General features: G+C 43.6%; 2 protein-coding genes across 2 annotated transcripts in view; one reads left to right on the top strand and one right to left on the bottom strand.

Moving 5' to 3' along the window:
* The window catches only part of LOC120402887 (astacin-like metalloendopeptidase), a 73,760-nt gene that overhangs the window by 44,717 nt on the left and 6,799 nt on the right, over positions 1–22,244 (bottom strand). The window lies entirely within an intron of this gene.
* SYT13 (synaptotagmin 13) lies at positions 16–21,999 on the top strand. Its single transcript, XM_039533430.1, has 6 exons — positions 16–484; positions 10,237–10,459; positions 11,903–12,043; positions 13,952–14,265; positions 19,907–20,036; positions 21,304–21,999. The coding sequence occupies exons 1-6, from the start codon at positions 302–304 to the stop codon at positions 21,606–21,608; spliced, it is 1,296 nt and encodes a 431-aa protein (XP_039389364.1). The 5' UTR covers positions 16–301; the 3' UTR covers positions 21,609–21,999.

Below are 22,244 nucleotides of genomic sequence, written 5' to 3' on the forward strand. Positions count from 1 at the left end.
GGCTGTAAAGGGATTGCAGGCACCACAGCCACTACTACTTCTGCTTTTCCCTGCCCAGCCAGGAACATAAACCCAGAAACTCCATCAGCAGGTTGGAGAGGCTGCCTCATTGCCTGGCAAACCTGGGATAATTTATTTCTCTCTTCAGAGTCACTTCTTCTCCCTGCTGTTATTTAGGCTCTTTTTCCTACTTCAAAGTGAATGAAACCAGGCTAAACTCTGAACGGGAATGAATGAAATACATACTGCTTGAGAAGAAGAATCGCATGATTCTTGTGTAACATCTGTGCAGCCTGAAACAATGGTTTTGTCTGTCCCAGTTATAGCTCTGGGTGCCACCTTGGGGACTGCAACTAGCATCCTTGCCCTCTGCGGTCTCACCTGCTTCTGCAAATGCAGGCGACCTAGGAAAGGACTCTCGGGAAAGGACCAAGACATGGACACAGAAAATGCTAAGCACAGTATGCTTCAGCCAGTCCAGCAGGTAAACCACCTTCTCTAATTTACTTTGCCATTTTTCTGTAAGTGTAGATGGCAGGAATGCAAAATCCATGCCAGACTGTGGTGGGTGATTTATCACATCCTATTTGTTTGCAGGATTCAGGATGTAGCAACATTTCAGTGGGGGGAGGGGAGACTCAAGTGACCTGCAAAATGCACAAAGCAACAGTCAGCTCAGCTGTCATTTTACCAAAGAGAAAGCTCCTGGTGGCAAAAATACAGAAAAAGAAGATTTGAAATTCCACTTGAATTGTCAGGCTAGATCCCAGGAGAAATCATTTAGCTAGAACAGAAACCTGGACTCTCTTAAGAAGCAGTCAGAACATAGTTGTGTGCAGAGTAGGAGCAGAATATCAGCAGTGTCAGAATCTTTTATAATTTTTCTCTCTCTGCACACACATATACCTATGGCTACTGCAGTATAGTGGAAAGGCTTCTATGTAAACAGCTGGTTTGTTATGAAAACAATCCTCCTCCACATGTGAAACAGATGAAGTTTTAGGAAAGTTAAGACATGAGGTTAAAATAAGGTTTATAATATAAATTTAGTAACAACCTTAACTGTGAAGAGTCTACTTTCAAAATCACCATGCCTACTGTGACCTGCTTTTTCCTTTACATTTACTAGAACAGCTGTTTTGAAGTGCTGCAAATGCCAGATATCCCTGGTGATCTGACTTAATTGCTCAAAGGATTCAATCAAAATAGGAGCATAGGAATTGGCAGGCTGGAACAGACTGACGGTCCATTTACTCCTGTGTCCTGTCAGTGGCCAGATGCATCAGCAGTAAAGTGTAACACTTCCCTGATGCACCTAATTATGGAATACTCAATGCTGAACCTTGGGGAGAATTGTTTTAAAAAAACTTTTTTCCCTTGGTTGATTATGACCTCAGGTCTGAAACACAAAGCCTGATGGTCACTGAAAGCTTTACCTTAGCTCATGTTACTGTAGACGCTATTCTCATTTATACGGATCTAATGAATTTTTTCTCATTCTCACTAAGCCATAATAATATGCTACATCAGCTAGTTCCAAAAGCTGATGATACATTGTATCACAAAGCCTTTATTCATTTGCCTTTAAATTACACGGATTGCTCTATTATTTTTGTATCACTGAAAACCGCAGTAAGAGTCCTGATTGGCTTTTTCTATGCCATTCATTCTATGCCATACTCAGTCCCTGTGTAATGGACTCTCTTTTTCTTTCCAAAGTAAATAGTCCCAGTCTCACCATATTTCTGCCACGGTTGTTTTGAGATAAGATGGCCAAAGCTGATTATTTGCAGTGTTGTAGCCATATTGGTCCCAGGATCTTAGAGACACAAGGTGAGTGAGGTAATATCTTTTATTGGACCAACTTCTAGTGGTGAAAGAGACAAGCTTTCGATCTACACAGAGCTCTTCTTCAGGTCACCTGAGCTGTGTGTAGCTCAAAAGCTTGTCTCTTTCACCCACGGAAGTCAATCCAATAAAAGATATGACCTCACCCCCCTTGTCTCTCAAAGCTGATAACATTTGTGGTATACAGATATAATGGCACCAGGTTTCCATATTATTGATTCTTTTGGACTGCCACTAGGTATTGAGTAGATACCCTTACTTAACTTAGATCTTTTCCCCTAGACATTACAGCTATTTCTGAAGCCCTCAGTGAGTAGGGTACAGTGTGTTTTCCAATGGAGATTTGCCTGTAATTATTCTGAATTTCATCTGTTAATGTGTTGCCCAGTTTCCTAGGTCCTCCTCGGGTTTCTCATTAGCTTTGACTAACCTAATAGGTTATTATCTGCTGATTTTTCCAGCTTACTCTTTGATACAATACTACAGCAAGACTGAGATTTTCAAAGTTTACAATTAAAAATGTATGGGAATTGGGTGCCCATGCCCCAAGGCTGCTTTGAAAAATTTCATTCCAAGCCTTTACTGTGCATCACTTTCACCTATTTCCAGACTGTTAATATATTGAGCAGCACTATCCACAGAGCACTCCATTATCCACTTCTTCACAGAAAGACAATTTCTTTTCTAACGCTACGTTTTATTGTTTTAGCTCTAAACCAATTTTTAATTCTTTATACGACTTCACCCTTGGAGTAACCAACTTTGCTGAATAGCCTCTTGAGAAAGACTTTAAGAAAAGCCTCTGGAAAGTGTTGATACGTTTCTGCAGCTTCTCCCTTAGGGTCCCCTCCTGCAAATTGCTAAGCATTCTGATCTATCACTGAAGTGCATTTAGATCTACCACTGAAATCAAACTGTGCTCAGGGTGCTCAGACCCTCATAGGTTCAGGCTCTCATAATATTTATTAATTTAGCAAAGCTTGCAATATTTTAATATAGTATGTGACCAATATCTTGTTAAATTATTCATCCAGCTCTTAGTACAACATTAGTCTCCTCCTAGTGCTCCGGGGTAATAGTATTTTGATCATCAGTTAGTTATTATGGTTTGTATCTAATATTTTTTGCAAGAATTCCATAAAGATGATGTCTGCAAGATGAACAGAGCATTCTGTTACTGAAGGTGCAAAATGTCCCTAGTTCCCATATTCCATATGTTTGCTAATTCTTTCCAAATTAAAAGGAACCTATTGCCAGGAACATGCACTCCCTAAAATGTCTCTGATTTAAAAGTCCTCCATATTCATTGTAAAGATTAATTTCAAATCTAGTTTTGTCTGTGAAGTGCTGTACATCATCTGTGTCTGTTATTATGAACAGTCCTGTCTTTTTTTGTTGTTGTTGTCCACTAACAAAAAGCTACTTTAATACACTGTATGTCCTAGCCAGTGCTTGGAACACTTTATTATTGAGGCTTGTCAATATCAGGCGATTCTGATACACAGAGATGACAAAGAGAGAGGAAGCTAGACTATATTGGATCCAGTGTTGTGTTGTTTTCTTTAACATTGACCTACATCAACATGAACTAGTTACTTCCTAGGGTGCGCCAGCGGGGTCTACATGGGGCAGTTAGAGCGCTCTACAAATCACACCTCACTAGTGCCCTTTGCCGGCGCTGTGTAGACAAACTCTATGTTTGCTGTATAGAAAAGCCCCAGGGTTCTGAAAAGCACCTATAAACAGGACTGGGTCTTGTGCAAACAAAGATTCATAGATTCTAGGTCTGGAAGGGACCTTGAGAGGTCGAGGCCAGTCCCCTGCCCTTATGGCAGGACCAAATACTGTCTAGACCATCGCTGATAGACATTTATCTAACCTACCCTTAAATATCTCCAGAGATGGAGATTCCACAACCTCCCTAGGCAATTTATTCCAGTGTTTAACCACTCTGACAGTTAGGAACTTTTTCCTAATGTCCAACCTAAACCTCCCTTGCTGCAGTTTAAGCCCATTGCTTCTTGTTCTAGCCTTAGAGGCTAAGGTGAACAAGTTTTCTCCCTCCTCCTTATGACACCCTTTTAGATACCTGAAAACTGCTATCATATCCCCTCTCAGTCTTCTCTTTTCCAAACTAAACAAACCCAATTCTTTCAGCCTTCCTTCATAGGTCATGTTCTCAAGACCTTTAATCATTCTTGTTGCTCTTCTCTGGACCATCTCCAATTTCTCCACATCTTTCTTGAAATGCGGTGCCCAGAACTGGACACAATACTCCAGTTGAGGCCTAACCAGCGCAGAGTAGAGCAGAAGAATGACTTCTCGTGTCTTGCTCACAACACACCTGTTAATGCATCCCAGAATCACGTTTGCTTTTTTTGCAACAGCATCACACTGTTGACTCATATTTAGCTTGTGGTCCACTATAACCCCTAGATCCCTTTCTGCCATACTCCTTCCTAGACAGTCTCTTCCCGTTCTGTATGTGTGAAACTGATTGTTCCTTCCTAAGTGGAGCACTTTGCATTTGTCTTTGTTAAACTTCATCCTGTTTACCTCAGACCATTTCTCCAATTTGTCCAGATCATTTTGAATTATGACCCTATCCTCCAAAGCAGTTGCAATCCTTCCCAGTTTGGTATCATCTGCAAACTTAATAAGCGTACTTTCTATGCCAATATCTAAGTCGTTGATGAAGATATTGAACAGAGACGGTCCCAAAACAGACCTCTTTGGAACCCTACTTGTTATACCTTTCCAGCAGGATTGGGAACCATTAGTAACTACTCTCTGAGTATGCTTATCCAGCCAGTTATGCACCCACCTTATAGTATTTCCATCTAAGTTGTATTTGCCTAGTTTATTGATAAGAATATCAAATGCCTTACTAATATCAAATGCCTTACTAAAGTCTAGGTATACCACATCCACCACTTCTCCCTTATCCACAAGGCTCGTTATCCTATCAAAGAAAGCTATCAGATTTGTTTGACATGATTTCTTCTTTACAAATCCATGATGGCTATTCCCTATCATCTTAGCACCTTCCAAGTGTTTGCAGATTATTTCCTTAATTACTTGCTCCATTATTTTCCCTGGCACAGAAATTAAACTAACTGGTCTGTAGTTTCCTGGGTTGTTTTTATTTCCCTTTTTTATAGATGAGCACTATATTTGCCCTTTTCCAGTCTTCTGGAATCTCTCCTGTCTCCCATGATTTTCCAAAGATAATAGCTACAGGCTCAGATACCTCATCTATTAGCTCCTTGAGTATTCTAGGATGCATTTCATCAGGCCTTGGTGACTTGCAGGCATCTAACTTTTCTAAGTGATTTTGAACTTGTTCTTTTTTTATTTTCTTCCAAACCTACCCCCTTCCCATTAGCATTCACTATGTTAGGCATTCCTTCAGACTTCTCGGTGAAGGCCGAAACAAAGAAGTCATTAAGCATCTCTGCCATTTCCAAGTTTCCTGTTACTGTTTCTCCCTCCTCACTGAGCCTACCCTGTCCTTGGTCTTCCTCTTGCTTCTAATGTATTGATAAAAAGTCTTCTTGTTTCCCTTTATTCCTGTAGCTAGTTTGAGCTCATTTTGTTCCTTTGCCTTTCTAATCTTGCCCCTGCATTCCTGTGTTGTTTGCCTATATTCATCCTTTGTAATCCGTCCTAGTTTCCATTTTTATATGACTCCTTTTTCTTTTTTAGATCATGCAAGATCTCGTGATTAAGCCAAGCTGGTCTTTTGCCACATTTTGTATCTTTCCTGCCCAGCGGAATACCTTGCTCTTGCACCCTTAATAGTGTCCATTTGAAAAACTGCCAACTCTCCTCAGTTGTTTTTCCCCTCAGTCTTGATTTCCATGGGACCTTACCTATCAGCTCTCTGAGCTTACCAAAATCCACCTTCCTGAAATCCATTGTCTCTATTTTGCTGTACTCCCTTCTACCCTTCCTTAGAATTGTGAACTCTATGATTTCATGATCACTTTCACCCAAGCTGCCTTCTACTTTCAAATTCTCAATGAGTTCCTCCCTATTTGTTAAAATCAAGTCTAGAACAGCTTCCCCCCAGTAGCTTTTTCAACCTTCTGAAATAAAATGTTGTCTGCAATGCAGTCCAAGAACTTATCGCAGCGGTCACCAACGCGGTGCCCGCGGGGGCATCTAAATGCACTCGCGTCCTGGCCGGCGGTCGAGCATCCGCTGAAATGCCGCCGAAATTCGGTGGCATTTCGGCGGCAATGCCTCTTGATGACGCCGCTTGCCGCTGACAAGCGACGTCATCGAGAGGCGTCGCCGCCAACAAGCGACGTCATCGAGAGGCATCGCCGCTGAAATGCCGCCGAAATTCGGCAGCATTTCGGCAGATGCTCGACCGCCGCCAGGGTCCTTTGTCTGGCGCCCGCCAGACAAAAAGGTTGAGGACCGCTGACTTATTGGATAGTCTGTGCCCCGCTGTGTTATTTTCCCAACATATATCTGGATAGTTGAAGTCCCCCATCACCACCAAATCTTGGACTTTGGATGATTTTGTTAGTTGTTTAAAAAAAAAATATCTATAGAACAAGTAAAACAAGGTGGCTTTTATATTGTCACTTTGAAAAAGCCTCAGAGCATGGGACACAGTAACTACCACAAGCTTGTATTGCTTGTGAGTCAGATACAAGATCAGCCAAGGAAATAATCTAGGCCAGCATTTTAATGATGTCAAGGAGGAACACAGAAGGGTCAAGAGCAGCGTCTGATCTAATTTAGTTTTATTTCATACAGAATGGATTCAGCTCTCTTGCTCTTCACTTTATTTAAGAGTGCTGTAGTTTGATTTGTAAAAGGGACTTTCCGCGGGCAATGCTCAGTAAGAGTATCAGCTGCCAGCACTTGCGAAGCAGAGCTGGCAGCATGAACAATAAACAGACGCAGATGCAGTTGGAGGAGGGGGTGGATTGGTCCCCACTGGTCTGCATATGTCTCTCATCTCTAATTCTGAAGAGCAGACAGACTAACGTATTATGTAAAACCAGTGGAGCTGTCAGTTGTTTGTGCTGATGGATTTCCTGACTAAGTGTCTGGCTTTTAGCAAGCAGAGGAAGTGATAGTAATAACAATACTTCATATTTGCATTGCATCTTTCATCTCAAAAGTTCCTCAGCTGCTTTGCGTAGTATAGACTTACACCACTGAAATGCAGCCACCTGTGGTCTGGAGGGCAGCAACCAGGTGGACAGCTACTGCAGAGCACTCTTTGTATAAGAGTGAAGAGAGAGAAGATGTTGGTCACAACCCCCAGGGCATGGGACTTTGTTTTTCAAGATATTGCCCAAAGGGTCCTTCCTACTGCACAGAACACAATTGATTTACTTTAGGAAGAGGAAAGTCTGACCTGACCATGCTAGTATTTGAACCTGTTATTTCAAGGAGTTTAAGTATTTCAGAACTGATGTTTAAATCTCTAAGGGCGAAATCCCACTCTCTCCTTTTTGCCAGCAACAGGCTTACTCACGGTGCAAGTCCCACTTATGGCCAGGGCTGGTCCTCATCAGAGGGGCGAATTTTTCTCTAAGAGTATAGACCTGAGGTCATAAACTAGAGTGGAGAGAACATGGATAGTGGACTATAGTGAACAATCCTGCACTGGCTACCTGGGGAGATAGAGGCAATGACCTAATAGGACTCTTCCATTGCTAATGGCTATGACACTATGACTCTGTGGGCATCACATGCAGAGTGGGGTTAAAAACCAAACTACATTATTCTTTTTGCTCTATTGAGCTGCTCCTTGAGGAATGGGACTATTCCCTAAGGATATGGAATCTGGGAGCAAAAGGCTCTAACTCAAGAGACTGCTTCTTCCATGGCACCATCCACATTCATTATTAATAGAATGGAAATACATAATTACAATTAAGAATATTGTCTTGCTCGCTCGCTCTCTCTCTAAATGTAAAATGAAATAGCTTGGCAGTTAATGGGACAAGAGATCCTTCCACCACAGCATGCTCACAATAAAACAGCCTTTTCCACTTCTCTAGCACCATTCACACAAGATCCTTTAAATGCTTTAGAAGCACACAAGCAAACTGATCAGAGTTGGGGTAGCTCCTACTCAGTCTCTGTTTTTTCCATGGACAAATCCAAATATATGTTCACACAGAGTGATTTAAATTTCACATAGCTGGGATTTACATTTAGAGTGTAGGTGGGGATGGAATTCAATGTCCCATTGTCAGATTTTTTACCTGCCTCGCCTTATCAATGAAGGGTTCCTATGTTGGGTGAGCTATAGCAACAATCCCACAGCTCTGAGTTCATTGTTGTGCTTTTCGCACTATCCTTCTGTACTCTGTGTTGATTCTTGTGAACCAGCATGGGACTGAAACCATAAAATGAACTCTGACCTATCAGACCATCCAATCAAGGAACTTTTACCTTAATTTGTTGATGCTGTCATCTTGTTTGTTCCCTGGAAAGTGCTCTGACACTAAGGTGCTGGGTGAGGTATAAACCAGAATCAGTAGCCAATGCCTGATGATTCCAAGAGAAATGGAAAAAACCCATCATACAGAGGACAGTGTTGATAATATTTTCCCATGAAGCTTTGAGAGAAAGGCAGGGCCTGTTGATCTAAAATTGAGATGGCCCTGATCCCACTCCAAACTTTGCAACTGGCCCCTCTCTGTGTAATCGGCAAAACAAAAACAAACAAAAAAAAAACCAAGATCTGAACAGTTCTGAAACCAAGGCCTGAACTTTGTGACTCAGGCCTGTCTTGAGTTCAAAAATCTTACTGCCAAACTGTTATTATTTATATTACAATAGCATCTGGAGATCCAACTCAAGATGGAGGGAGGGGTAGCTCAGTGGTTTGAGCATTGGTCTACTTAAACCCAGCATTGTGAGTTCAATCCTTGAGGGGGCCACTTAGGGATCTGGGACAAAAATCAGTACTTGGTCCTGCTAGTGAAGTGAAGGGGGAGGGGGCTGGACTCAATGACTTTTCAGGGTCCCTTCCAGTTCTATGAGATAGGTATATCTCCATATATTTTTTATATAATTTTTATCACAGCCCCATTGTACTAGACATGACAAATGCATAGTAAGAACCATTACCTGACCTAAAGAGCTTACAGTCTGAATAGATAAGATGGACAACAGGTGGGAGAGGAAACAGAAGCTCAAGGAGGTTATGTTATTTGCTCAAGGCTACACAGTTGGTTAGTGACAGAGATTAGAATACAATCTAGGCTTTCTGATTCTTAGTCCAGTGCACTATCCATTAGACCACACTGCCTCTCACCATGGACTCCATGTATTTTTAAAGCTACTGAAATTTACTTGTTGACAGTCCACTGGATCACCATTCCCCAGGTTTGCCCCTGGACCTCCTCTTGAGCCAGTTACCCTTTAAGCCGTTTCACAGCAATTTTCTTTATAGTAAACATTACATATATTTCCTTTGATGCTTGTATGAAGTTATTTTGCTGCTCGCTTTCCTGGCTCAATTTAGCTGTCACTCCAGCTAGCAATTTGATTGCAAAATTCCTACTGAAGTTAGGATAAAGCCACTCAGAGGCTAAGCATCAAGATATAGTCAGCAGATAACTCCAACCACAGGAAATATTTAGATGAGCGAGGGTAAATGAATGTTCAGAAGCAGAGAACAGATGTTTAGATAGTTTGCTGTAGATGGGGACAGGAAAGAAGTTTTTACATTGCCGTCCTGAATACAGAGATAATAAGATTCAATATTTGCAGAGCATGTTATTGAAAGAACAGTAGACTCTTAGGTCTGGCCTTGTGAGGACACAATAAGCCTTCCCACTTCTAGGGGAAGTCACAATCCCAGTCCTTGTGTTTCCTGAGTCCAATGACAGGAGAAGTAACACAGCACTGCCAATGGCACTGGACATCCCAAAACATGTGGAGTGGTGTGACTGTCGGGCTGTGGCTGGCAAACCTGTGGGAAATGCATATTACACCTTCCCAAGGAGGCACTGGGAGCATTAGTCTGCCTGATTGTGTGATCCAAATGAAAACAGACATCAGTCACAGCACAGACCCAGCTCCATTCACAGCCTCTGAGCCTGGTGAGGAATTGGCATAGACATATAAAGTAAGGGCCTATTGCTACTGTGAAGTGGGGCAGGAAATCAACAAATGGGAAAGCTTCCCTTTTCTATTGCAAACAAACGTGTTGAGGGGTGAGTCTGAAGAGGACGCAAACTGAGAAACTGGGCAACAGGTTTGGCAAGGTAGATCAGCCAAGTAACAATGGCATTAGGAATGATTGGATGGATCATTTTTTCCCTTGGTCTGGGCTCAGCTGGTCTGGGGCAAGTTGGTAGCATTAGTCTAATCTATACAGAATAATGAACAGGATCTTTATTTCAGTTCAGCGTTAAGAAGACGACTGAACCCATCCAGCCTCGGACCCTCCTGAAGTTTCCCAACATCTATGGCCCAAAGCCAGTCGTGACTGCCCCAGAAATTGTTAACTATGTGGATTATGCCTGGAAGACAACTGAAGAGCCAACTAGAGGAAAAGATGAAGTTCAGGATCAGAACAGAATGAAGATACAAGTCAATGAGGAGTTATTTGTTCTCCCTCAAAATGGTAGGAGCATATCCAAGTCCAGTGGAACCATTTCCCCTTCAGACTGGTGACCACTGCTCCAGTGCCCAGGTGTCTGATAAGCAACATAGGACTTGTACACAGGATTAAAATGCAGTTATAATCAGAATAGTTGATGTAAAAATGACCATTTGGGACTCCATAGTTCTTCTCTCTCAATGATCCCATCACAAATGTGCTCAGTTGGCAACCCACCTGAGGCTTGCTCTGTCTACCATCATTTTAAATGTGGTTAAGATAAAATTGAGATGGAGCCCATCAGGGGTTCCATTAGTGAAGCAGGGGCACACACCGTGCCCTGAATAGTTTTTAAATCCAGAGTCCTCTGACCTTAGAGAGTCTAATTCTAACTGTTTGCATCTGGCAGCATTTCATGCTTGTAATGGTTCTGTGCCCATATTGATTTTACCTCCTGAGCTGCCTTTTTAACAGCACAATTGATCCAGGTGGCTATAACATTAATACAGTCTTCCTGGGGATTTTCCAGTGGGAACAATGCACTCTGTGCATGGTTTATATAGAGATTTATTTTTAATTTGAAAAATCACTTGACAGTTTCTCTGTCTCTTTCTGGGCAGAGAGCCATTCTCCCAACCCCTCCTCACTGGGAAAGAAGGAGGCGGTGAGCATTTAAGCATCAGCCTATAGAGTCAGAAGGAAGGCAATAGGACTGGGCTGCTAAAGCAAGCTGGCTGCACATAGGCTGGCACCAGAGCTTGAGGTGTGTGAATCAATGCACTAATCTCTGTGCACTACCAACTCCACAAGTGCTCTGGCTTCGTGCTGTGCCTGATTCCATAGGTCAAGTGTTATTAAATAAAAACAAGAACTGTTCGCTTTCTCCTCTGTATACCATGTCACACTGATTTTGATTCTGACTGGCATTTGCTTGGGGAATAAGTCCCAGCCCCCTACCATTGCTGCCCTCTGGCACCTGATCCAACCTGATACTGCATGCACCAGTGTCGGACAATAAAATACTGTGGCTTCCTTTTCAGTCCTGCCTGTTGCTTTACTTGAGGTAATTAACCTAATATATACCCCCATCCAAACAGCCTCACCACTTTCTACCTAGCCAGGCACTGTGGGAATTAAGGATTAATTCCAATAGCTTTAGTAAAATTTGTTAGTGTTGTACGTGGGATCAGAGTCAGCTGTGAAGTCCTTACCCCAAAAAACTTACAGTCTAATTCAGGGAATATGTGAAAAAGAAATCCAAGAGCAAGAACATGTGTAGTTACTATGGGTGGGTAATGGAGTGAGATGTATGGCTGGCTTCCTAAAGCCCAGGTAGCACGCAGAAAGTGAAGTCTGGAAGGAGGTGGAAAGTGAGACGGGGAGGGCAGTGCTACAGAACAGTCAGTGAAGCCAGGTGGTGACTTTGGCTTGATGAGGAATGAAGCCTTGCTAACTGGGTTACTTCAGTTCCAGGTGCAGTAAAGGATGTGTGTGTCACCGAACACCTGAACCCCGAGAAAGCAGCCAGCTGTAACCAGGTCCCTGAACTCCGCTATTCCCTTGAGTATGATCGACAGAAAGCTGAGCTCTGTGTGGCCTTTCTTGAAGGTAAGTGGCTCCCCATCCTGCATACTTTATATAAACAAGCCTTTATTTGAAAGATAAAAGATATCTTCTGACTCAAAGTATTTCATCTCCCGCATAATAATGTCCCCACAGAACCGAGAGACATTTTATTGGCTATGAGGCTTTCAAACTAGAATTGCCAAGAGATTTCACTGCTTGAAAAGAATGCACCATGGTTTAGCAACAGCTTGTGTGGTTCAAAGGCAGTACGAAGGAATCAGGAGTTTGTCCTATTCTACCCATGTTAGAGGTGGGCAGATAAGGATCCTTCTCTCTTACTTTTGTTTTAAGGCGATGCTCCCAATGAGGTGACAGGCTCAACATCCCCTTCCTTCTCCCACCCCTCCAGCCAAACATTTTTTTTTGTTTAGCCCTTCTGTCCAGTCCTGTAAAGCAAATCCAGATGAAGGACAAACAAGCACATGGATTTGTGATTCACATAAGTGACAGGAAAAATTTACAGAGCTTCCCACAGCTAGACTATCAAAAGAAAGGTCTAACACTACATATAACAACCCTCTTACTCAGGCCAAGTTGGAGGAAGGGATGTTTAAATCACATTCCTCTTATATACCCTGTGGATAAGGTAACTCCCTCCAGCTGAGCCTATCCATGTGGCCAGGCTCTCTGGCAATCTTACTAAGGACAGGCAGTTGAGGGAGCCTCCTTACTACTCAGAGATAGAATGCTGCTAACCCTCTCCTTGCTAGTCACAGTCTTCCTGGGAGTATAAAGCAGAGCTGAGTGAGTAATGCACAGATAGTACGAATTTCCCCCCAAAACCAGCCCAGTTATCACCTTCCCAAGCAAGAACTGAAGGGGTGTTAAATTGCAGCCACCATCCTGGGCAAGCTGCCAGCAACAAGTCCAGAGCCTTGAGTTTCTGAGGTTGATGTGCATGTTCAGTGAGCGATCATATGCATGTTGTACTCTCCCTGTCAACTCAGAAGGATCTCTACTCTCTTAAGGAGACCAAGGAGTCTCCTGGGTATCAAAGACTTGCCCACTCACAGCTGCTGAGCCAGTGGGCAGAAGGGTATCTTTCCACTGACAGACAAACACGCTGACTTTTGCGGTAACAAAGAGGCCTTGTTGCTACATTACGCAGCTGAGGAGTAGAGACGTTGCTGCAGATGTTGCTGCAGCCCTTGGCCTGGAGGGCTGATAGGTTCATTTGTCACTGTTCATGGAACGTGTGAAATGATGTTTTATGTACATTTTTCACTTGAGACCTTTCAGCCTCGGGATGAAATAAAGAATAGGAAAATCTGGGGCTGAATATCAGGAGGAAAATCCTAACACTAAGAGCAATTAGACTGTGGAATGGTCTCCCAAAGAAGCCATTTCAAAAAGACTGGACAAAACACTTGGGAATGAACTTTAGGGACATACTGCACTGGTCCCTGGGGGATGGACCAGATGTGCTAAGCAGCCTTGTACATCTCCACCTTCTGTGACGGACCAAGTCCCTTTAACGCATTTTATATGAGGCTCTCTTTCTGATCCAGTGTGAAGATAAATTAAAATCGCCCCTCCCTGAATATCTCATGAATCTTCTCAGGCTACTGGTTCAGTGCCCTTGAATGATGCACATTTTCTTGAGTGTAATTTAAAATCTCCCAGACAATAACAATATCCTTGTGCATTTGCTGAAGGACAAGGACAATAATATTCTTGCACATGTTGAAGGAAAAATAAACAACATTGGGCCCTGGACTTTGGTCTCTCCAGTGCTAGTTTGAAGAAACAGCAGGTTTTAGCAACAGCTTGGATTTCATTTTATGACTATAGTGAGACAGGCAAAGGCCCCACAGCCTTCTGCCTTTGCATATCTAGCCCTTGTGGTAGGATGTTTCTTTTAATGTAACCTTCCCTCTCCTTGTCCTCCAGCTATGCATGGAAGCATGATAGGGGACCAGGATGCTGGCTGTGACTGCTACATCCTGGGCACCTTGGTGAGCAAGTCTGGCACCACAGAGGCCCAGACAGTGCTGAAGAAGAAAGTGCACCACATCATCTGGGAGGAAGCTCTGCTGTTCCCGTTAGCCGAGGAGGAGGTGCTAGAAGGGATGCTGACTCTCACCTTGAGGAACTGCGACAGGTTCTCTAGGCACAGCATTGTTGGGGAAATTAAACTGAGCCTGGCTAATGTGGGGGAACCCTTCAGAATGGCACAGTGGGAGAAGCTGAAAACCCCTGAGAAGGTATCATATCAATACTTATCAGTAGCTCAGGCAATATAACAAGAGTTAGTTTCCAAAGTTAGAGACGCTTATTTCAATATGACCATATTTCAATGGGCGTGTAATAACCAGGTCTGCATGTACACTGGGCCAGATTCTGAGTGGTGATGAGCCTCCACAACTCCAAAGACTTCAAAAAATCAGCAGCAGAACTCAATATCTGACCATTTCAGCAAGTAATCAAAGTGCTCCAACTCAGCTCCTAACCTTATAGCTCCCAGCACCTATACATCCCTTCCTTCTCCTTGTGTTACCTGATAATCAATCACTGAACTACAGTAAAAACAACAAGGAGTCCTTCTGGCACCTTAGAGACTAACACATTTATTTGGGCATAAGCTTTCATGGGCTAAAACCAACTTCATCAGATACATGGAGTGGAAAATACAGTAAGCAGGTATAAATAGACAGCACATGAAAAGATGGGAGTTGCCTTACCAAGTGCGGGGGGAGGGTCAGTCCTAATGAGGCTAATTCAATCAAGGTGGATGTGGCCCATTCCCAGCAGTTGACAAGAAGGTGTGAGTATCAACAGAGGGGAAATTATTTTTTGTAGTGACCCAGCCACTTCCAGTCTTTATTCAGGCCTAATTTGATGGTGTCAAGTTTGCAAATTAATTCCAGTTCTGCAGTTTCTTGCTGAAGTCTGTTTTTGAAGTTTTTTTGTTGAAGAATGGCCACTTTTAAGTTTGTTATTGAGTGTCCAGGGAGACTGAAGTGCTCTCCTACTAGTTTTTGAATGTTACAATTCAATTCTGATTTGTGTCCATTTATTCTTTTGCATAGAGACTGTCTGGTTTGGCCAATGTACATGGCAGAGGCGCATTGCTGGCACATGATGGCATATGGCATATTGGTAGATGTGCAGGTGAATGAGCCCTTGATGGTGTGGCTGATGTGGTTGGGTCCTATGATGGTGTCCCTTGAATAGATATGCGGACAGATTTGGCAATGGGGTTCGTCGCAGGGGTGGTTCCTGGGTTAGTGTTTTTGTTGTGTGGTGTGTAGTTGCTGATGAGTATTTGCTTCAGGTTGGGGGGCTGTCTGCAAGCGGGGACTAGCCTGTCTCCCAAGATCTGTGAGAGTGAGGGATCGTCTTTCAGGATAGGTTGTAGATCCTTGATGAGGTGCTGGAGAGGTTTTAGGTGGGGACTGTAGGTGATGGCTAGTGGCGTTCTGTTACTTTCTTTGTTGGGCCTGTTCTATAGTATGACTTCTGGGTAAAGAACACCACAAGCCATCATCTACAGCCCCCAACTAAAACCTCAGCATGGAGATGCACTGCAGAGTTGTGGGGAGGGTGTGGCAAGCACTGGAATACAGAGAGTGCTGCACGTTAGGATTGAGAGAAGCTGCATGTTGGATACAACATCTGCCTCTAACTTGCATTAATCTAGGCAGTGCTATTATTTCTTGGTTTTTGTGAGTACCGCATGAATTTTGAGCACTTGTGATTATTTAAAAAAGTAAATCCTGAGCACCAGGATCAAATAGAGACAGGATTGAGATAGTACCCAGGTAGTCAGAACCAGGGTTCTGGACAGAGCAAACAACACAGCAAGGGACAAGCATTACTGACAGTGTTGCTGAACACTGAAATAAGTAATCATCTGGCCTTGTAATACCTGAGGACTGCACAGTGACTTTACTAGAATCATAGAACTTGGAATCTGCATCACCAGTTCCCCACAATGCTAATTTACCTGGACAGTACTCAGATACTACAGTGATGAGCACTATAGAAAACCCTGAGATAGACAGATGGATGGTAGGAATAAATGGATGGCTTGGATCAGTTTAGCAGATGGTGTTTATGGCCTTGGCTACAGGGGAAAGTTTCACCAATTACATTGGTAGAAACCTCACCCCCTCCCATGTGTTTTTTTGGTTTAACTTAACCCCTCCCCACCCAAGCCACACTTCTACTGGAATAAGAGTGTTTACACAGGGGATTAGATCAGTATAACTGTATTAGTCTACATTCATACCTTAGGCTATACCGAAAAAGCTTTTCCATGGAGACGAGGCCAAAATCTGCTCTAGTAGCCATTATACAAAAGGTGCCAAGAAGCTCCCTGTATATAGGATTAGGAGACACCAATACATCTTCAAGATGACAGGACCCTAGAGATATTGTCGCCTCTGCCATGGTTCATCTTTACAGCCATTCGCTTGATAAGGCAAGACTGATTCCTTTTCTAACCCGGCAGGAGTAGGTTAATGTTAACAGTGGCTATGAACAGTGCCCCAGTTTGAGCTGAAAGATGTGCAGTGAAAGCTGTATTTGCGTCATCAGGGACCTGGGCGAACCAATCATTACACAGCCAGCTTAAATACAAGTCATGAATCATTAATTGAGATCCAGGGCGCAAGGGAATGAGGGAGCAAGAGAGAGGATCAGAGAGAGATAGGAGCTTTTTTTGTCGGCGTACATCCAGGAACAATGTTGGTGGGATTTGTTTAAAGTTTGATATTTCCTTGAAAAGCCATGCACTGCAAAAATGTCAAACCCACCCTCTCTGGAATACTCCTACACAAATATAAGAACGGAGACAGGCGCTCACAACTGGCCAGGTGATGTCATTGCTCTTTGGAAATGTGTAGAGTGCTGCCGCTGGTTTACAGCAATGTTCACCACAGTATGAAAGCTTCAGACACATTATTAACTGATGAAACCTCAGGGCGCGTTGATGTGGCAGGTAGTTATTAGAGTCTGGCAAATAAGTGATTTTTTTTTAGTTCACTGCAGTTTTGAAAAATTGAAAAAAGAATTGGTTCTACCTGAACCAAATCCAAAAATTCAGAAGAATTTTGATGAATCAAAAAAGGCAACCAAATTTTCATTTCCAGTTGAACAAAACATTTCATTCAACCTGAAACAAACTGTTTCATTTAATTTCCAGGTACCTTATAACATTAAAAGCAAAGGAAATAAAGAACTAGATTCACAAAACAGCCAGAGGAGGAGGTGTCACTGGAACAGGGATTTGAAATTGGGTCTCCCACATTTTAGAATAGTGTCCTAATTGCAGTGGTGTAGGGTATTTTGGGATAGGGCTTTCTCAATCTTTTCTGTCAAAACTGTTCTATTTTGTATAAAATACTTGGATAGCCAAATAGTCTCCAGTGCTGCAGAGCAAGTCATGGGCTATGTCTTTACTGGGAGGGAAAAAGTGTGTTTATGTGTGTGTTTACGTTGAGATAGATAGCTCTCTTGATATGAAATCCTAGTGGAGACAAGTCACAGAAGTTTTTTTCCTAGATGTAGCTAGTGGAGGTACCTCAACTAGTTATGCTGAGGTGAGAGCCACCTGTGCCTTAACTCCAGTGGGCTTTTACATTAAAAGAGCTATCTTCATCTCCACAATATTTTCAGTGAAGACATAGCCACTGTCAAGAGTCTGATTAGAATCCAGGGCTACTGCCTCTCTTTAGATTAATTTAGATTTAGGACACTTTTTTCAGAAGGTGGATGAGTACAAGGTATTCAGTGCTGCCTGCGCACCTTACCTGAGTTCATGAAAAAGGTTTACATTGGCTCCTCTGAGGACTTTGCTTAATCTGAGTTTGGAGTTTCCCTGGTAATGACTTCTTGGCTGGTTTGTGTATGAGTCATTCCAATCAGATAGTTATGAGAGCGACATTTTCTAGAGAGTAAATCTGTTGTTAATAAATGTCTGTTCACATCCACAGCAGCCAGCAAGAAAAAAAACTTAATCTGAAATATTTATAGCCTACTTAGAACAGAGAGGAAGGCACAAAAGAGTCCTGGATAAGGGATCTCTCTCCTACAAATTCTAGTCTTTGTTGGGAAGTCCAAAGGGAATCCACTCAATTGATCAGTGGCTTTCAAGGACCTTTCTGGACCATTAACCTCACATTAAAATGGGGCTTCTGTCACAAGCTGGTGCTACTTGAGTAAATAATTACTTCCCCTTTGCTTCCCTCTTTCATCTCTCTGTGCACACACACATTCTCTCTTTCTCACTCCTCTGACTCCCCACCAGAAAACAATGTCATTTTCAAAGGAAAGATCAGTTGTCAGCATGATTATTTTCCAATTGTTCTGCCTACAGGTATACATGGGTGGGAGGGGAGGAGAGGGAGGGAGAGAGAGGGAGGAAGGCCAGAAGGCTAAGAAGCCAATCACTAATGGCAGAAAAGGAATACTGTGGCCTTGTAAAGTGAGTTTGATCATTCAGAGAATCTACCTTAAAGAAACTAGAGCAGAGGGGGGCAAACTTTTTGGCCCGAGGGCCACATCGGGGTTACGCAACTGTATGGAGGTCTGGGTAGGGAAGGCTGTGCCTCCCCAAACAGCCTGGCCCCTGCCCCCATCTGACCCCTCCCACTTCCCACCCCCTGACTGCCCCCCTCAGAACTCCCAACCGATCCAACCCCACCCTTTGTCCATTGACCACCCCCTCCTGGGACCCCCGCCCCCTATTGAATCCCCCTGCTCCCTGTCGCCTGACTGCCCCGACCTCTATCCACACCCCAGTCCCCTGACAACCCCACCGGGACTCCCACCCCCCCATCCAACCACCCTCTGCTCCTTGTCCCCTGACCACCCCCTCGGATCCCACCCCCTTATCCAACCCCCACTGCTCCCTGCCACCAGACTGCCCTCCCAACCCCTATCCACATCCCCACCCCCTGACAGGCCCCCCAGGACTTCCACTCCCCACCCTCCTTGTTCCCCATCCCCGGACTGCCCCCCCAACCTCCACCCCATCCAACTACCGGGAGCTCAGGGGCCGGGCAGGACAGTCCCACAGGCTGGATGTGGCCTGCGGGCCGTAGTTTGCCGACGTCCGAACTAGAGCTTGGGAAAATAGAAGGAATCACTCTCAGATTTGGCAGAACAAATGGCACAAGTGCTGATTTTATACATGTACTTTTAAAATACCCTTCCAAGCTTAAGTGACTAGCTCTGGTTCATTGGGTGTCCGAGTGTAAGTTAGTGTTGTGGTACCCATGGACATTTTCTTCTCTTTCCCTGGGGATAGCCCATCCAGATTATTTAAAGCCAGGACTTAAGTTTAGACAGAATTTCCTCACACAAAGGGTAGCTGATATAAGGAACAAATGACCAAAGGAAATAATCAAAGCAAGAGACATGAATTCACTGGAGAGGCAGCTGCAGGATAATCTGTCAGAAAAGGATAAAGGCTAAAGGATGCAGGTAAATTTCTCTGTTTAAATCTTTCTGGTACTGCCCAGCATACTATATCTGTTACATCCCGACTCTCCATTCTCTCGAGTAAGTGTCCCACTGTATGATGCTGCTGTTAGGAAACAGTTATTTTCCAGCAGCTATGAAAGGGTTAACCCACCCAGTCAGGTGAATCAGTGAGGAGAGCACTACTGTGAACCTCCTTTCAGCTGAGTTCTGTCCAAGAGTCTACTCTCTGCTTCGTTCCATCAGACCTCAACTAGTCTAACTGGGGATCCGTGTGTAATAGGGCTAGGATTCAGAGACAACGTGACTTGCTGCATTTGAGAGTTTCTCCTTGATCTTTGGCACCACATTGCTCAATGGTATGGACAAGACTGGATTTTGAATTTGCCTTTCTTTCATGCTTTTCTTCTTGACTCCTAGGAGCCGGATGCAGGCTATGGGGAGATACTCCTCTCCATCAGCTATCTGCCAGCAGCAAACCGCCTGCTTGTGGTGCTCATAAAAGCCAAGAACCTCCATTCCAAACAGCTGAAAGATCTCCTGGGAAAAGGTGAGTGAAGAACAGCAATAGGGGAACTGGGCAAATTTCTATAGGACACAATGGAACCAGGGTGATCTGATTTATGGTGAGACAATACAGTCACAATCTAATCTAATGCCCCCTCATCCCCATATCTAGAAACCCTGCACATAATTAAGGCATTCATATACTAGGTACACAGTACATAGTCATATATTCACCTGCCTATTCATTGTAACTGTATCATTCTACGACCATTAATGGTTTAATTACAGATAGAAACCAATGGTGGCAAAGACTGCATTTTGTGGTGTGGTTTCAGGACAGGCAAGGAGAGGATGGAGCAGAGGGTGTTCAGCAAGAGCCAGCAGCCCTGCTACTATATTGCTAAAGTAGTGCACAGCAGTTTCAGACGCTTCACCACACTCTCCTGTGAAAGCAGGATTTCTGCTTGTGTATAATGATCCTTTCTTGCCCTTGACCCATCTGAAGGCCTTCAAGGAGTAGGGTAGGGAAAGGGAGTCATCTATATTCTTCCAAGACTTCCCTCCAACCTACAACCCTGAGGCTACGTTGACTTGCACTGCTTCAGCCTCTGCACTGCAGAACTTCCCACCACATCCCCTTATGGGAAGAGTGGGAGAGTCTTTGGAAGCATGCACCTGCAAGACCTGTATAGCCAGGTGGTAGAAGGGAGGCAAAGGTCATCACTGTGAATCCTTTTTGCCTCCTGTGATCTGTAGGTTGAGGAAGGAATCCATAGGATTCTTTCAACATGGGACGAACCATGTCCACTCTGGCAAAAGAATTCATATTAGAATTCAGCAGTTTCCTTTTCCCTTTGCAGGTTCTTTCCATACAGGGAAATGGGACCCATTGCTTTTGTGGATGGAATACTGGATGGAAACCCCAAACTTTGGAAGTGTTCAGAATCCAACCCCAATTCTGTGTCCTAAACTCCATCTCTGGCCTTCAGCTCTATCCCAGGGTACACAAAAGCCTTGGATTTAAACTTCCCTGAGCTCCAATGGAGTGTTCTAGATTCAGATGCTGATCTCAGTCTGAATAGGTTGTGGCATCTGCTATTTTATAACATCTGCCTAGGCATTTTGGGCTTAATAAACTGAGATTAAAATGCAAAAATAACTAAAATAATTTTAAGAGAGAAAACAATTAGAAGTTGCTCATATGCTTTTTCTTTGGTCCATAGTCATTAGTTCAGATTCTCTTTTAATGACTGTCTGCCTGTCCTGTGTTCACCACTGTGGTGTCTTTCTTTCCTTCATTTCCCATGCAGATGTATCTGTCAAGGTGACCCTGAAGCACCAGTCTCTGAAACTGAAGAAGAAGCAGACAAAGCGTGCAAAACACAAGATCAACCCAGTCTGGAATGAGATGATCATGTTTGAAGTGCCCCATGAGCTGCTACACGCCTCCAGCGTGGAGCTAGAAATGCTAAGCCAAGATGGCCTGGGGCAGAGCCAATCACTGGGCAAATGCAGCCTAGGTCTGCATGCCACAGGCACAGAGAAGAACCACTGGGAGGAAATGCTGAGGAACCCCAGGAGGCAGATAGCCATGTGGCACCAACTTCATATGTAGCCATGCAATCTCTGTCATGACCAGCCAACTGCCTTTCATACTGGGAGGTCTCCGAGTCAGGAGGAGTAAGCCAAGTTATATTTCATCTTGCAGGAATGTGAACCACACCCATCCACAAAATGACCAATCACAGCATTCTGTTATGGACACTGCCTTTTTTGGGTTTCCTGCCACAAGGACTCTCTCAAGCTAGACCAGGCAAAGTCCTGGAGCCTACATTGTAGGGAAGAGTCCTGAACTCTCTCCTAGGGATGGAATGCATGACCCCAACAGACCTCTAACTTCTATAAGGACAAGATTCTGACACTGAAAAGCCGCTGGTGAAAATAAATGGGGACTGTCAGATAGGCTTTTGTATGTGTTATATTTAAAGGTGAGCTGAAAAGGGAAAAAATGGGCTTGCGCTATTATTTACTGCTTTATGATGGAGAAAGGAGGCCTGGTTTTTATTTAGTTAGTTAGTTTTCTGCTTATTTTATATGTTCAGGTCTTATCTACCCTGCTTTCCCTTGAAAACTCTATAGATGACTGGAGATCTAGCAGGTATACAGCATACTTAATCAGATTTCCCTTCTATGGTAAGAGGGGAAGTGAGTTTTATTCACAGTGTTCAAACCACTTTGTCTTTTTATTAAC

This window comes from Mauremys reevesii, linkage group 4 (assembly GCF_016161935.1).
Source record: "Mauremys reevesii isolate NIE-2019 linkage group 4, ASM1616193v1, whole genome shotgun sequence".
Lineage (NCBI taxonomy): Eukaryota > Metazoa > Chordata > Testudines > Geoemydidae > Mauremys > Mauremys reevesii.

What these genes read in the sequence shown, in the direction of transcription:
- SYT13 (XM_039533430.1), top strand. Translation starts at nt 302, where the DNA reads ATGGTTTTGTCTGTCCCAGTTATAGCTCTGGGTGCCACCTTGGGGACT. An exon ending in CTGTGTGGCCTTTCTTGAAG is followed by an intron (nt 12,044 to 13,951) that starts GTAAGTGGCTCC and finishes CTTGTCCTCCAG; the next exon opens with CTATGCATGGAAGCATGATA. An exon ending in GAAAGATCTCCTGGGAAAAG is followed by an intron (nt 20,037 to 21,303) that starts GTGAGTGAAGAA and finishes TTTCCCATGCAG; the next exon opens with ATGTATCTGTCAAGGTGACC.